At 40.9% G+C, this 17,430-nt stretch overlaps 1 protein-coding gene across 1 annotated transcript in view; it reads right to left on the reverse strand.

Annotated features, from left to right (window-relative positions):
• The window catches only part of LOC101938928 (protein eyes shut homolog), a 616,724-nt gene that overhangs the window by 279,571 nt on the left and 319,723 nt on the right, over nt 1-17,430 (reverse strand). The window contains exon 9 of the mRNA XM_065587927.1: nt 7,148-7,301. Within this exon, the coding sequence (XP_065443999.1) occupies nt 7,148-7,301 (154 nt within the window). The remainder of the gene's footprint in view (nt 1-7,147; nt 7,302-17,430) is intronic.

Here is a 17,430-nt window from a genome sequence, read left to right on the forward strand (position 1 = left end):
TCATAAAGAAATCTGATCATGTATAATTCATGAACAAAAACAGTCAAAACCCCTTAAATAAATTATCCACCATTCACTGCTCTATGCCACAATATCAAGTATTTTCACACTATACATAAATATACACACAGTTTATAGATAGGTCTTATAAGACTGAAACAAGAGGCTCTTCCCTTTACTTAAGTTATTGTAAGCACAAACGTTAGCTTTTCTGCTTGGTGTATGGCTCTTCAGGAGGACTGGGGGAACAAGAGCTCACTTAGGGCAGATTCTGCTTACACTAGTGAGAAAACCATGTTGACAATTGGAAAACAGTTTCAGCATACAGCTTAAACACAGACTCCACTTCTCAGCTGGTTCTGAACATAGTTTGAGTGCCAGTATGCTCCAAACTATTTTAACAGGCTACCTTTGAGGATAGGCAAAACCTAGTTTTGTGCAAGTTTATGGTGCCATATACATATTGAGTAAATTCAGTCAGTACTCTAATCGACTCCTGTTGTAAACAATACCTTACTATCTTGTTTTTACACATAAAAATCAATAATTTTATTCACTGCTTTAATTGAAAAATTCAGTGCAACTTCAACTACTGTAACTATTCACTAATTGGAAAATTAAAAACAAAATGAGCAACTCGAGCCACTTGTAAAAGCTCTGATGCTTCTTTCTGTAGAGTTCTCATTTCTCAAGGACAGCAAGGGGAAAGAAATGGATGTCTGATCTGGTTAGTGAACATTTAAAACTCATTTCATCTTCATCAAGTGTTGGAAGGAGAAGGCCAGTAAGGTCCTTCAGATGTGAGAGTATTAGGAATAGTCATGCCTCAAGTTTGGATGAGTTCATTGCCTAATGAGAGCAAAGCAGAAATTTGGCTATTTCTGATATATTTCAGAAGTTAAGGAGAAATTAGTAGCAGGTTTCCTAAACTGCACTTTAATAAACAGGGTGTAAGCAGGGGCAGAGACAAGGGAATGGGTAAGAGGAGAGAGATATAGAGGAAGAAATCCTAATTCCACTGAAGCCAATGGGGTTTTTGCTACTGAGTCCAGTGTAGTCAGGATTGCACTCAGCAACTGCCTATCTGTTAAATTTGCTTCTGTATCTTGCCTGGAATTAGTTTAAGAGGAATTATTTTCTCCTGACTAGACTGGCCTGAATTTGAAACAAATACAGTAGTTTATTCCAGTTTCTGTTTTCCCCTTAGCTATTTGGGCTACAGGAGGAAACACAGATTCCAAAGCGAAAAATGTAAAAATAGAATTATCTGTCCCCATCTTCTAAGAGAAAAAAAAATCAACACTCATCTGATGTATGCATAGTACAAAATGCTGAGGGAACCCACAATTGCACTATCGGGTTTGCTTTTTCCTTGTCCAGAGGTTAAGGATGATTGCTGAAGGATAGCTCTTTTATTGTTGCTTGGTGAAAGATATATTACTTCCCCTTTACATTTTAGAGGGACTCACAGGAATAATCACCAGTTGTTTTGGAGGCCAGGCCCATAAACTCAGATGCATGTCAACCCCTGCAAATCAGAGCCCACAATCACACATTTGAAGTTATTTAGTATGCCGGTTTTTTAAGAGATGGCGATATAAATTCCGGTAAAACAAAGTAATGTGTAAATTGAACTTACACTAAAAAGTAATGTAACAATATGTAGAGTGAAGTCATGAATATATATGTATGTTAATTTTAAGGCAGGAATCTGGGAAATAAATTTATTTTTCAGTATGGGATTTGAATTCTATAACTCGAATAAATCTTCCTAGTTCAATGTAGCCACATTTATTGCCAAGTTATTATTAGCATTTGAAATCAGTATACCATTTTCATGTCTCAGGCTTATGGATCAGAGATATTGCTGTCTCAGGTAAGATGTTGCAGACAATTAGGTGCCCAATATATCAGACAAGAGGAGTAGCTTAAAAATAGAATTTTAGAATGTTTTTCTTGTTATTGAATTGTAGTCTTCTCAAATATTTTTCACACAAAAGGTCCTTGGACTGCTGGATCAAGGAGAGAAGAAGGGAAGCATTTTCCCTTTTTAATCTCATATGCATTTATAATTTATATTAAAACACAAAAGACATTCACACATTCCCAGCCAATGAGTAATTAGATTTAGTTTGTGTGATGTTGTAAACTTAACAGCAGGACAGCGTTTTACAATAAAAGTAACAACCAAAAAATCACCTAACTTGTACCCTCAAAGAGAAGATGAGCCTCATGCAATTTCTAACATAGCAGATCCTTCCATCCCTCTGTATTTATTTAGTTGCCCAGTAGATTATGAGGATTTGGAGACCTATCTGTAGTTTTCCCTCTCTGCTACTAACTCCCACCAGTAAAAGAGCAGGTGGAAAATTAATTCCGATAATGGCTCCCCACTCTGTGCCAGTGTAACCCAATGGAGAGGGACCCCAGATGTGAAACTAACTGAGAAAACATCAATGGAATCATACTGAGTGGGAGATGGTGTGGAGGTGCAGAGCTTCTGTGAAGATGGCCCCTCATCTCCTCTGGAAAGTCCCTCAAGATCCACACGCTTCTAGGATGCCCGTTTCACAATGGACATTTTTTGTCCTTTTCCCCCAATGAAATGAGTTTTCCTAATCCCAGAGCTCCCTCCTTCACATATTTCCAAAGGAGACAGTAACTGGATCCCAAATATTAGGGAAAAATCCTATTCTGCAGTACACCAAAAAGAGTTAAGGGAATTCTTCTTCACTTGTGAAAGCATCAGATCAGGATAAATCTACAGAGCTCCAGAGAATGATAGTGGGCTGACAAACCATGTCTTCAGGAGTTGTGGTCTGCAAATTGTGGAAGGGGTCTAGATCCCCAGGTGACTGGCTCACAGGCTGCAGCCAGCAGCATGTCCTAGATATCAGCAAATAGAGGCAGAGTACTTCTGTTAAGAGGAGCACCAAAGAACAGCTTCATAGTGCTACTGCTACCAGCAGGGAAAGGCCATGCTCTGGCCATTAAGTTCCAGTAGCTAAGGATGGAAGAAGAGCCTGCTCAGAGCAGGATTTGCCCTTTAGCTGGGCTTCTGCAACGTTAGGATGAGGAAGATAATTAAAATACAAACAAATACAATCAAGTGGAAACAGCTCTTTTATGAAAACTAGTAACTTCTGCTAGTGTTGCACACTCAGTTATGGAGCACAGTGAGATCAGATTAAAAAAGAAAAGGAAGTGGCTGGGGCATCCCTATGGTCTGTTGATCCAGGTCTGCTGGAATACCCCCTTGGGACTGTTATCAGCTGGCCATCAGCAGCTTTAGTTAGAGCTGAACTGGCACAGGATGAAGTGCATGCTTCACTCTGCAACATACACCAGAGGCCAGTTGGCTCCGAGACAAGAGCAACAAGAAGGTAGCTTCAGTTACCCTCTCTCTTTGGAATTCATACTGAGTACAGCTCACCCGGATCAGAGAATCTGGCCCTATATCTTTGGGACAAGTTAAATGTCATGTGTGACAGGGAGCATGGAGGGGCTGTGTTACATGATGAATTTGCTAAGCAAGGAATCCCTCCCATCAACCCGTCCGCCACTGATATATGGCCCTCCAATGTCATACGGGTACATCTCCTGGCCAAGAGGGGGAGAGGGCAAAAACTTACTGCCAGGGAAAGACCCTGACCCAGGAAGTGACCTGGCACTTGGGAAAGAGGTTGAGGCATGGCAAGCCAGGAGCATCAAGGAAGCCAGATGGAGGGAGAACCCCCCAGGAAAATGTATATGGAGCAGCCTGCAGCAGAAGCCAGGGAACCATGTGTGGAACTGCGCCCACATTCAGGTCTGTGCAGAACTTGTGAGGAAGCAGCAGAGACTGGGCAGGGACCCAGTGCAGAGGGGCCCCAATGAGACACACCACTAACTAAGCCTGGCCTGGAAACCGCAAGCTCTTATTTGCTGTTAATAGAAGAATGGACAGGAGAGGGAACCCCAGTACTAGGCCTAAAGGGCCCTAATCTTCAAATGGACTTCCCCCCCTGGGTCCAAATAAGAACTGCTGTTGTTTCACTTTGAGTTAAAACTATGTAAGCCTCTGGACCTAGGGTGTTTGCAACATTTCCCTTTCTTGCCAGACCTAGTAGATTATTCTTTCACTTTAGCCACGTGTTTGAGTGGTTACAGGGTCTCACCAGGGCTGGTGCCTACAGGACCTTGCAGCTGAAGCAACTTCAGCACTTGCCTCCAAGTCACAGTACACCTTCTGCATAACTCGTACCATAGAGATTTGGGATTCTTCAGCACTGAGCAACTATAATAATTACACTGGTGAGGTAGCTGTGGGATTCAATTAGCAAATTTGGATGGCAGCATTTAGTGGGTGGGCGCCATAGGTATGAGGGTTATATGGGCAGAAGTGAACAACCAAATGACAAAAGTAAAACCTTGAGCCCTGAGAGTAGAAATAGACAAGACAGCACAGGCAGTGAGATGCAGTGCATCTTCGTGCCCGGGACTTATCCTGAGGATGGCTAGGGCTAGGCCACCTGAATGAACCATTTTGAACAAGTTGCCCAAATAAATGACTGGATGAGGCCACCAAGGTGGATTTTCTTTGACTTGCTGCTCCTCAGCCCAGAAGATGTTTGAAGGATTGACACGTGATACCCAGGAGGAGTATGCCTCTGCCAAAGATGTCCTACAATTGTCCCTGGACTGAATCACAGACGCTGAGTTGAAATGAGCAGCCTTTAAGAATTGGAGACAATAAAAAGGAGAATCTGTCAGCGATTCTCCAGCACATGGCCATCAAGTTATTCCCAGACTGAATGCAGGATTTACTGACCAGTGAAGAATCTGTGACCCAGGAGCTGGAAGAGAGATTCTGATAGCTCTTCAGAAGAAGAAACTTGAAGGTCTGGAAAAGGTAATCAGGATTGCTAAAGAACTGGAACTAGCCATAGAGGCTGCAGAAGAAGGGAATTCAGCTTCCAGGGCATTAATGCAGCAGGCTTATCTAGCAGTCAGTGCTTCTACAGGAAAGACACGGAGTTCAGACCTCCAAAAATTGATTGAGAGCATGAAAGCAATGCAGAGTGATATGAACAAGCTCACAGCAGAAAGGGAGCCTAATCAAATGAAGAAAAACAGGGACATGGGAAGGAACTGAACCCCAGTCAACAGCCATCCAATAGGAAGGTCTGGAAAGTTTTACTAGATTGGAGATGTGGTGGCACGGGCCATTGCTAATGGAATGCCCACAGCAGGGTAGCTCTTAGAGGGAGGGAAACTATCAAGAGCAGGGGCCAATGGCCTGTCTACAGACTAGCAAGCCCCCCAAAAAAGGTTATAGTGGCCTGTGAGATTGTGCCAAAATACTACTCAGGCGGCACGGGAGGCTCTTATAGAAAGAGACTTTTTAATAATGTTAAAATGTATTACTGGCACGCAAAACCTTAAATTAGAGTGAATAAATGAATACTCGGCACACCACTTCTGAAAGGTTGCTGACCCCTATACTACATCATGGCTGAGCTCAATAGACACCTACATACAATTCTTGTAGATGCTGGGGTACATGTACGAGTTTCCATTGCACAGTCTTGAGTGTGGGAAAGAGCCACCCAGGGAGACCACAGGACACTGAGGCCTTTCAATGGGGTGGTTCAGGTTGCAAACCAAACTCATCTGAAGATGATAGGAATATGGCAAATAACTATTACTCTGACCACTCCCCATTTCACCTGTGAACTCCTGGTAGCAGAAGCAGCCTCCCAGAAAGTCCTAATTGGGACTGATTTTCTCAGACTATATGAGGCCAACCTAAGCTTTAAGAGATGCCTTTATATCAGTGACGGGCAACCTGCGGCCCGCAGGCTGCACGCGGCCCATCAGGATAATCTGATTGCAGGCCATGAAACATTTTGCTGGAGTTGACTATCCACAGGCATGGCCCCCCACAGCTCCCAGTGGCCCATGGTTCTCTGTTCCCAGACAATTGGAGCTGCAGGAAGTGGCGGCCAGCACATCCCTGAAGCCCACCACTTCCCACAGCTCCCATTGGCTGGGAACAGCCAATGGGGAGAGCAACAAGAATGATAAAAGGTTTAGAAAGCAGAACCTATGAGGAAAGGTTAAAAAATTTGAAATGTTTAGTCTTGAGAAAAGAAGATTGAGGGGACACCCAATAATAGTCTTCATATATGTTAAGGGCTATTATAAAGATGGTGATCGATTGCTCTCCATGTCCATTGAAGGACAAGAAATAAACAGCTTAATATTCAACAAAAGGAGATTTAAGTTTGATATAGGAAAAAAAATTCTGACTATAAGGATAGTTAAGCACTGGAATAGGCTTCCAAGGGGAACCTGTGGAATCCCTGTCACTAGAGATTTTAAGTACAGGTTAGACCAGTGGTTCCCAAATTTGTTCTGCTACTTGTGCAGGGAAAGCCCCTGGTGGGCTGGGCTGGTTTGCGTACCTGCCGTGTCTGCAGGTTTGGCTGAACATGGCTCCCTGTGGCCTGGTTCTCAGTGCATTCAGCTTGGTGCATACATATTCCAATGGAGTAGATTAATCTGCGTGAACTACAGTTTAGCTGATACCGATCATACTAAATTGTCAAACAATCTTCCAACACACATACAGATTTTTTCTTTCCAAAATATGACTCTTTTACTGACATTAAGGTAACCTGAGGAAAACGTTATCATTAGATAATAGCTCAGCTGTGGATTTAAGATATTTAGTCATGGCTCATATGTTATGTCCAATGATGCTCTTGGGATAGGATTATCATTATCAAATGTTAAACACACACAACCCTTTCATGTCTTATTGCTTGTCCAGCATCTGATTCTGAAAAAAATATATACTTTGAAGGCTGTTTAAGAACTGTGTCAAAAGAACACATTACTGTGCTCCGCTGAGAATCATGTTTCACCTTTATGTTCAAAAAGAAGAACAGGAGGACTTGTGGCACCTTAGAGACTAACCACAAGTCCTCCTGTTCTTCTTTTTGCGGATACAGACTAACACGGCTGCTACTCTGAAACCTTTCTTTATGTTCAATACATTTTTAGCATCTTTCTCTTGCATCTGTATCTGTTGCTACTTTTAACTACAAATGGATGAATTGTGTTGAGTCTCTCTTTAGTGCAATATGTTATGGCAAGTTCTTACCTTATTGTGATAGATAAGAGTACATCTTTGCTAACAGATTGATTGACGGATGCAGCCAGAATGTTTTGCGAGTTGCCACACCCAAATCGAACTGTTGGTCTTCCTCCTTCAAGATACAGATGAAGAAACTGTTCTCCAAAATTCTTTTCACTGGCTTTGAAGACACAAATTACAAATATTACTTACTATCATGCTAGAAAAAGATCTTTAGAAAACAATCCATACTGTAGGAACCACTCGAAAACCGTTCCAGACTTTGGAATGTAAAATGTAAAATTGATTCTTTGGGTAATTATTGAGGGTTGCGATGTTCTTACTAACCTGTTGCAGATTTGTGTAAGAGATTCAGACTAAGTAAAGTGTAGCTTTAAGTATAAGCACTCTTTTGATATACTGCTTGTGTCGGTCGGCCAGGTCCCTATTAATTTATTTCCTGTCACTGCCTTGCCAAGAGTAAAAGTTACCATGAACGTTGAGTTCATAAAACCCCAGATAACACTTTTACCATGACCTCACATCATCTTCCCAGCCTTCTCTGGTAGACCATTTGACTGATGTACGAGGAAGGCAGAGAAGCTGGTATCACTGAAGTGATCCAGGCTTAAAATAAATGCTCTAGAAGATGAAGACAGTTTTCTAACTTTATTTGCTTTTTCTAAGTATTATGCTGCCACCGTTGAGACTTTTCTGTTGTCCGTTAAAGCAAAGATTGCCCCACACAAGAGTGAGCAATTTTGAGTTTCAAATATTTCCTCACATTTGCAGTTTTTATATTTAACCATGTTTGCCTCAGGAGCATGTATGAGAGGTTTTTTTTTTTCCTCAATGGTAATCTTGTAAAATGTTAATAAGATGGTTACATTATTTCACACTTTAACTGAACTCAATAAAGTAGCCAACCAAGTCCCTGAGGTTTATCGTACATCTTCATTCAGCAACATATGATCATAAATTGATTCTTTTCCATCTGGCAGCTAGAAATCATAGTAGTTTTAGGTCATCTTTCAACCTTTCTCAAAAATAGCTTTTTGGAATTTAGAAATTACTGTATGACTGAGCTTTAAACAGGAGGCCATGATTTGTATGTCCAGCAGACATATTCATGGCAGTTAGGGCTACACTTTGCTCTTGGATTAACATACATATCTTTTTTTAAAAATGGAAGTAGTCTGCAAGTCATGAATACTATCTCAGTCCACATTTACACACCAAAATATGCAATGAACATGAATAAAAAGGAGTATATATCTGTCCCCCCCCCCCCCCAAAAGAGAAACCTATGGGAATTTTGGGAAAAACACCCTTTACTTAAAAACAAATCAAAAGTAGTTTAATTGCCACAGGCTGAGATTTGGATTGGGGTCATTTCCAGTGGGAAAACCATCCCTTACTCCCAATCTGGTCCACAACTAGGCCTTCCCTTCCCTCAGGGAGGTCTGTGGAGTATCGCCCACTCACAGAGCAATCTATGGGCTCAGTGAGGGGAAAAAATCTACATATTGTTCATTCCCAGGCTTTCCTATACTAAAGGTCTGGAAGGCACTGAAGCTAGCCCTAGGCTCACAGAAGGAAGTCCTTTTGTAAAGAGGAATCTCAACTTTTATTAAAAAAAAAAATAAGGATGAGATTTCTCATCTGTACCCAATAAGCACATAGAAGGAAGGTGAGAGAAAATGAACTGCTCTTGACTCTCTGGTCCTGACTCCCCATCATAGTTTAGAGTAGCCACAGGTCATGGCAGAAGGAAACACTAGCTATGCTCCCTTTCACCTGACAATGCTCCTGTACAAAGAGTGGCATAGGAACTGTGCAGCACCAGACCACCTAGGGATTTCTCCCAGGCCCAGGGGCATCTTTTCACCAACCTTAACTGAGGATTAGGCCTGCCAAGGAGATAAATGCAAAGTGGACTTAGCCCCAAGAACGTTGTTTTAAATATCTAAATTTTTGCTTGTAAAAGAATGTAAACCAATCACTAGGGACGAAAGTGGGAAGCAGCCTGGATTCCACTTCTGGAAGAGAAAGCAATATCTAAAGATCCCACACTTCTCATACACAGAGCTTCTATGTAAAATGATTCATTCAAGTTGGTGAAGTATCCCAAAAGATAGGGGTGTAACTATTTTTCGGACACTCTCCAAAATAGATAGGTCAGCCTTGCACACAGTGGTAATATAATGGTGGACAGAAATTGGTAATACTTAGGTTGGAGAGGGGAAAGCAAAACATTGATTTGCAGGCCCAATCAAAAACCCTTACACCAGCTTTACTATTTAAATTGTCAAGTTCTTCCTAAAGATAGAATGGAGCCAGCTACTGCACACTCTGACAACTGTAATACCACAGTGCAACTGCCATTACAGGGTCCAAAGTTACTGTTGGAAGGAGGAATTCTTCTTATTTTACCACTTGGAGTGATGCGTAACCCACACACCTCCTGGGTGTGGTGCTCTGTCCCCTCTAGTGGCACTGAGACCACTTAGAGAGAGAGATTAATGAGTCAGCTCTACAGCCTTAGCTAACAGCCATATGGCTTTCAGCTCATGCAGTAGCGGCTCATGCACTAAGCTCTAGAGGCCCCAGGTTTGATTCTGCCCACCAGGGTCTGTCAGTCTTACAAATGCACTACACAAGCCCTGGCATCTATCCCTCCCAGCGGCTAAGAGGACTCTAACAATGTACAAGGAAGTAGGCCCAATCTGCTGCTGTGCTGAGTCCTGCAGGAGCCAGTCTCTCTCCCTTTAGTAACTGCTTAGCCCAGAATTCAAAAAGCCCATACTTGGAGGGAGCCTGAAGCCCTTTTTACCCTCTGTAGGTCCACCACCATGAGCCTATATGGGACAAATAAGGCGTGAGAAGTATGATAAATCAAAAGGGTTAAAGGTGGATTTGAATAGGGGTGAAAATACTTCATTATGGATTTTGGAGTGGGAGGAATATGTTAATAATGCATTTTAAGGGAGGTGGAAAGAGCATGTAACCATTAGCTTCCTTTGTGGGGGTGGTGGGGAGGAGAGAGAATTTTGTCCAATTGCTGAGTGCTGAGGTAACCCCTTGTATAATTTGTGACAGCACATTACTACTTCTGGGAAATATGATCAGCCTTTTCCTCTCACCAAAGGAAAAATGGTCTCCCCACCTCTCAGCCTTCATGAATACAACTCCCCTTATACCTAGAAGACAAAAATTCTTCATTCAGAATCAGCCCACCTCTTACAGGGAGTCTCCTCCACCTTCTGATTCTCAGCTTACAGCTGGAGGGCCTCTATTTGGCATGTGTTGCAGGTCAAGCCAAATGAAATCTCTGCCTCCAGGGCAGTAGGTGCTTTCCTAGAGTGGCGTTTCTACAGTCCATCACAGATCCTTATTGAGATGCTTATATGCTTAGCTCAATATTATGTTTCTGTGATATCTAGTTAACTCAGAAAGCTGACAAATTGTTTATATCTTATGCCTTTGCCTTTTATGTTCTCTTTTGCTAAAAATCTTTTGATGGTTGAATCTCAAGATGCTAAATATTTGAAAATGTTAAGGCTATAGTTACATGCTTTATCTTTCTGTTTAGCACAAGTTACTCAGTTTTATGAAGCATCTTCTATGTAAAACTAAAGTTAACATTAAACTTGTAATTAGGGCTGATTGAATAATATTTATGGAATAATCTTTTCAACATTTGACATATGTTTAAAATAAATTAGACACATTTTCTTTTCTTTGTTCACTCAGCCTGCAGAGCAGGGAGAATAATTCAAGGAAATATTTGTCAATGTATTAGAAAATATTGTGTCATTTGCCAAATAAAATAGTCAGTGAATCATTATTTGACCAACTTTAAATGTAATGTCTTGGCACATGTTAAAATATAATAATGAGTCTTAGCATAAATGACAGCTAAGACCTCCAAAGTATCTGTTTTAATGGGGAGCACAAAGGAGGTATTTTTTTTTAAAGGATCATTTGTAATAGTATTTTTATGCTGCATTATGGTTAAAACATCCCAATTTGTTTTGACAGTTTGACACAATGTACTCATTATGCAAACACTATGAAATCAATAGGAGTGAAATAAAAGTTTTCAAAATGCTTATTTCATTCTTAATGCTTCTTAAAATAAATGATGATTAATTATTATTACCACAATGAGAACTCCCTGGATCTTTACACTTGGTGGACCAACTTATTCACAGGGCATATTTAAATATGAAATTGCTCATGAACCACCAGCAATATACGCCGCAGGCTCTTATTCATGGTGGATGTGAAAACTACTATAATGTTCTTAGTCCCTTAGTTGGTATCAGTTGTATTCCTTTTAAACATATATTTAAAACATCAGAGAAAAGATCTCATTATTATGTAGCTGCGTGCAAGTACTTCTGTGCTTGCATTAAAACAGGAGAGGGTCACTAATCTATTAGAAATGATGGGCAAACCAATCTTTCCTGAATAAGATTCTTGTTCCTTGAGGCTATGTAGTAATTTTCTATGAATTATGTATATCCTATCTCTCTCCCCATATTTATAATGGCCAATCTATTCTTTTGGCAGCCTCTATAAACAACAATCAATTAGTTCTTAGGACTTGTTACTCACAACTAACTAATTGACAAAATCCTTGTTAATAAACTCTTTAAATATGCTTTTGAACAACAATTTGGTGCTAATGAGTAAAGTGACATAATTTAGTTAACAGTCCTCATAATCTGCCAACCAGTCAATAGTGTTAGCCTTTAAGTAACAAAAGTTTGGTTGAAAATGTTTTTTTATGTCCATAAAAATGACGTTAAACTAATTTTCTTGTATATATGACTGTTAATTCTCACACTAACAGTTGAAATGATAAAGTATTAAAACAACCACCTACCCCTTTCCAATGTTTTTTATTTCTATTGAGGTTATTGTTGGGGAAGGATAGATGTGAATGTGCAAATGGCCTAGACTACCTGGTTAATCACAGCTGACTGGTGATGATGTGCACAAGGGTTAGTCCTTTATTGTTTTCCCTTATGATTTTCACCTAAAAATCCTTTTTAGGCATTCTGATTCCACTCCATGTGTATATTAAAAAAACCTCTCATCTGAGATTTCCCAGCATAGTTAAATGTTTTGCTAATTATGGCAGAGAAGAAGAGCTATGGTATCAATCTGGTAAAATCGGGCATGTTTGTAAAATTACTTAGTTGTGAGCAGAGTGGCCAAAGAGAATTCTGAATGATCTTTCAATAAAAGACATATGAACTGACAAAATCTTTTTTTAATATACTCTTAAAATAACACGGACTGTATAAGGAAGAGGGATTTTGGTCTTAAGTGCAAAACTCAATGAAACCTTAACTATGTGGTTACTATTGATGCAATTATAATAAAACAAATTTAAATCCTATTCATACCTCTACAGTTAGTATATCCAGGAACCCACTACTATGTGCTTATATTGGGTTTGAACTTTAAAATCCAATTAAGTCTGCGGCTGCCTTCGTCCTCCCCACCAACTTGCTCCTTTCATTTTTTCTTCCCCCAGTCTCCCTTCCTCTTGCCTCTTCCCTCCCTGTCCCTTGCTTTACTTCTTCTCTTAGTTAACTGATCGGAATGGGTCCTCAAGAGAACCTGCTGCTGTCAGTCCCCTTCTGTTCAGCTGTTTTATGGTAGCACAACTTCAAAGAACAAGAAATGGAAGCAGGAGCTGCACTACCACTAAATAGAACACAGCTGGCAACAGCAGCTTCTCTTCCGAAGCCCTTAAAGGGAAAAGAGAAGAAACAGGGAGCAAGGGGCAAAGAAAGGGCGGGGGAATGAAGTGGGCACATAGGGAACATAAGAACTCACACATCACACACACACACACACACACACACACACACACACACACACACACACTAGTGTGTTTATCTGATACAACTACATAGAGCTGGATGTCTGCACACAGGATTTATAAGTTACAAAATTCTGGATGCTATATATAAAACCAAAACCTGTTTACCAATTTACAGTTTATAAATATGTAGGAATTGAAACATTTTCTTTTTTGATTAAAAGCTTTTATTGAATTTTAGATAAGTCCCAAGAGGGGCTGCAGCTCTCTGGAAGGAAGGAAAAAACTGACAGGAGGAAAAGAGGAGAGAAGAAAAGAAGAAATGAAAAAGGAGGGAGAGGCTCAGAGGATGTTTGCTGAATGATAAGCATGTAAAGTGGAAATGTGACAAAAATTTATGGTACATAATACCATCTCATTGAACATTTGGCATGGAATAAAAAGTGGGTGACTACCTGGCTCTTTGAAGTTAAATGGGAGTTTTGCACCCTGTAGGTTTTCTTACTGTTCAAGACTGTTAAGTCTTTTGTATGCCTTTTCCAACAGCAGTCAAATTGCAAAATTCATAAATCCATTAATCCATCTATGTATTGTGATGCTGATGCTTTCCTTGTCTACAATACTATTTTTAAGACAGTGGCACAGAGAAGCTAATGTTTGTGGTAGTTGGTCACATCCACAGACCTTGAAATTCCCAGAGCATGAACAGCTTTAGTGTGATGGGATGATCACTTGGAGAGCAAGGGAAATCCGGAAACACATCCTTTCCCACAACATACATAGCAGTGTCCCTTTCAGGCCTGACAGTGCCAGGTGGTATCAGTGGCTTATACCTCAGTCTTATAAATTCTGCTTGGAGATCCATGGAGGTTGAACAGTATTTTATGTTCTATATGTCTAAGACAGAGGTAAGGGGATTCTTCTACTGTTGAGGCTAATTCTAGTCCATTTGAGATTACAAGATGAAGTTCTGTGCCTGACAGGGTTTAAAAGCTCATTGTTGACCTTCTTGACATTCATAAAAGAATTAATAATGAAGAGTAGATAGCAGAGGTAAGTCTTCACAATGAACCCAATTTGTTAAAGAAGGTTCATAAAGTGGGAAGATCTAAGACTTCAAAGGCCAGATCCAAAATCCACTGAAGTCAGTAGCAGTCTTCCCACTGGCTTCAATAGGCTTTGGGAATCAGGCCCTAAATGCACCATTGGGGCCTCACGTTGTATGCAGCCAAAAATCAACAGAGTTCCAGAAGGACTATTTTTGTCCAAAATCAAACATCATTAAACATATATATTCAGACTTTATTGGGATTTTAAAACTATCTGTACCACAGCACAATGCAGAAGGTCAGATAACCTTATGCTTCCTTCCTGGAGGTCTCAAAAATGCTTGAGTGCCTGAGTCTCTTAATGGATCATATCAAACCTATACCAACATACAAAGCAGTGAGTGAGACCCCTCCTAAGCGCATCGCAATACATTCTATAAAGGTCTTCTCAGAGCCATGGAGTGAGATGTATAAAATTTGTACAATGAAATTTGCAATGTATCAACGAGAAATTTATGTACTGCTAATGCAGCCTTTGGTCCTGAGAAGCTGCTTGTGATTTATGCTAAGGAAGCAAATAATATTAAAATGAGAAAAGGACACAAATAATGTATTTTTTCATTTTGTTTCTATTAGAGGGATTTATGGTGCCTTGAAGTTTCTTCCCTCTTTAGGAATTAGCTATTACTGTTTGCTCCTTCCATTGAATAATGTCCAGATCAGTGGATACATATGTATAAGAAAAAAAGGAAGTTATTTCTTTTTAAAAATGACCTTTGCACATTACTACTTGTAAAATGAAGTCGATACTGGAAGTTCATTTATTCATCTGGGCCAGAAGAGCCTCCCTATCAAGAGGGAAAGAGGATTTGAGGCAGCCCTAACTCTTTGTAGGTGTAGATGATGCTCATAGTATATGGGCACTGTTTCCTCTCTATTTTTTTATTTTAAGAAAGCTGACTGAGAATGTAACTAAACACAAAATTCAGGTACTACACTAACAGGGGCCATATAAGTATGTAAGACAGATAGGGGGAAAATAGGACCCAAAGGGGCAGATTAAGCCAAAACAAACAAAAAATGCCAAGGAAGCAGTGAACACTCTGAGTCCCAAGCTCACTGCACCTTCAGTAGTCCCAAGGAACTGAATATACCTTTGTCACCGGGAGGGAGGGAGTGGTAAGTGAGAATGGATAGGTTCTGCATCTTGATCCCACATGTGTGAATATTCAGAGGTGACACTTGCAAAGAATGAGAGTTTCTGGTAACTTCTCAATTCCTTACCTGTAATTTTTATTTCTCACAATGGCGGAGGTCCTCTGGTCTGCACAGTTTGTCCTTTCATGTTAAAATTTTAAATTAAGTTTTTAGATGTTTTATTTTATTAATCTTATGTGGTGTTATTAATATTTTCTAGCTAGTGAACATGGTTTAAGCTCTGGGAGGAAGATAGACCAGTGGTTGGAGTGCTAGCTTGAGATTTAGGAAACCTGAGTCCAATTTCTTACTCCACCTCAACCAAGTCATTTAGTATTTCTGTGCCTCATTTCCCCATCTGTAAAATGTAGATAATATGACTTCTCTACTTTACAAAGGCAGTGTGAGGATAAATACATTAAAGAGTGTGAGATGTTCACATACTATGGTAATGTCCCTACAGAAGTAACTCAGATAAATGGACAACAAGGAGTCTGGTGGCACCTTAAAGACTAACAGATTTATTTGGGCATAAGCTTTCGTGGGTAAAAACCTCACTTCTTCGGATGCATAGAGTGAAAGTTACAGATGCAGGCATTATATACTGACACATGGAGAGCAGGGAGTTACTTCGCAAGTGGAGAACCAGTGTTGACAGGGCCAATTCAATCAGGGTGGATGTAGTCCACTCCCAATAATGGATGAGGAGGTGTCAATTCCAGGAGAGGAAAAGCTGCTTCTGTAATGAGCCAGCCACTCCCAGTCCCTATTCAAGCCCAGATTAATGGTGTTAAATTTGCAAATGAATTTTAGTTCTGCTGTTTCTCTTTGAAGTCTGTTTCTGAAGTTTTTTTGTTCAATGATAGTGACTTTTAAATCTGTAATAGAATGACCAGGGAGATTGAAGTGTTCACTTACTGGCTTATGTATGTTACCATTCCTGATGTCCGATTTGTGTCCATTTATTCTTTTGCGGAGGAGGGACTGTCTGGTTTGGCCAATGTACATGGCAGAGGGGCATTGCTGGCACATGATAGCATATATAACATTAGTGGATGTGCAGGTGAATGAGCCCTTGATGGTGTGGCTGATGTGGTTGGGTCCTCTGATGGTGTCACCAGAGTAAATATGGGGACAGAGTAGGCAACGAGGTTTGCTACAGGGATTGGTTCCTGGGTTGGTGTTTCTGTGGTGTGGTGTGTAGTTGCTGGTGAGTATTTGCTTCAGGTTGGGGGGTTGTCTGTAAACGAGGACTGGCCTACCTCCCAAGGTCTGTGAGAGTGAAGGATCATTTTCCAGGATAGGCTGTAGATCGTGGATAATGCGCTGGAGAGGTTTTAGCTGGGGGCTGTATGTGATGGCCAGTGGTGTTCTGTTATTGTCCTTGTTGGGCCTGTCCTGTAGTAGGTGATTTCTGGGTACCCATCTTGCTCTGTCAATCTGTTTCCTCACTTCCCCAGGTGGGTATTGTAGTTTTACGAATGCTTGATAAAGATCTTGTAGGTGTTTGTCTCTGTCTGAGGGGTTGGAGCAAATTCGGTTGTATCTTAGGGCTTGGCTGTAGACAATGGATCGTGTGATGGGGTCTGGATGAAAGCTGGAGACGTGTAGGTAAGTATAGCAGTCAGTAGGTTTCCGGTATAGGGTGATGTTTATGTGACCATTGCTTATTAACACTGTAGTGTCCAGGAAGTGGATCTCTTGTGTGGACTGGTCCAGACTGAGGTTGATGGTGGGGTGGAAATTGTTGAAGTCCAGGTGGAATTCTTCAAGGGCCTCCTTTCCGTGGGTCCATATGATGAAGATGTCATCAATGTAGCACAAGTAGAGGAGGGGCACTAGGGGATGACAGCTGAAGAAGCGTTGTTCTAAGTCAGCCATAAAAATGTTGGCATACTGTGGGGCCATGCGGGTACCCATAGCAGTGCCACTGATTTGAAGGTATAAGTTGTCCCCAAATCTGAAGTGGTTGTGGGTGAGGACAAAGTCACAAAGCTCAGCCACCAGGTGTGCTGTGGCCTCATCAGGGATACTGTTCCTGACCGCTTGTAATCCATCATCATGTGGAATATTGGTGTAAAGTGCTTCTACATCCATGGTGGCCAGGATGGTGTTTTCAGGAAGAACACCAATGCATTGTAGTTTCCTCAGGAAGTCGGTGGTGTCTCGAAGATAGCTGGGAGTGCTGGTAGCGTAGGGTCTGAGGAGAGAGTCCAAACAGCAGG

Source organism: Chrysemys picta, chromosome 3 (genome assembly GCF_011386835.1).
Source record: "Chrysemys picta bellii isolate R12L10 chromosome 3, ASM1138683v2, whole genome shotgun sequence".
NCBI classification, from domain to species: Eukaryota; Metazoa; Chordata; order Testudines; family Emydidae; genus Chrysemys; species Chrysemys picta.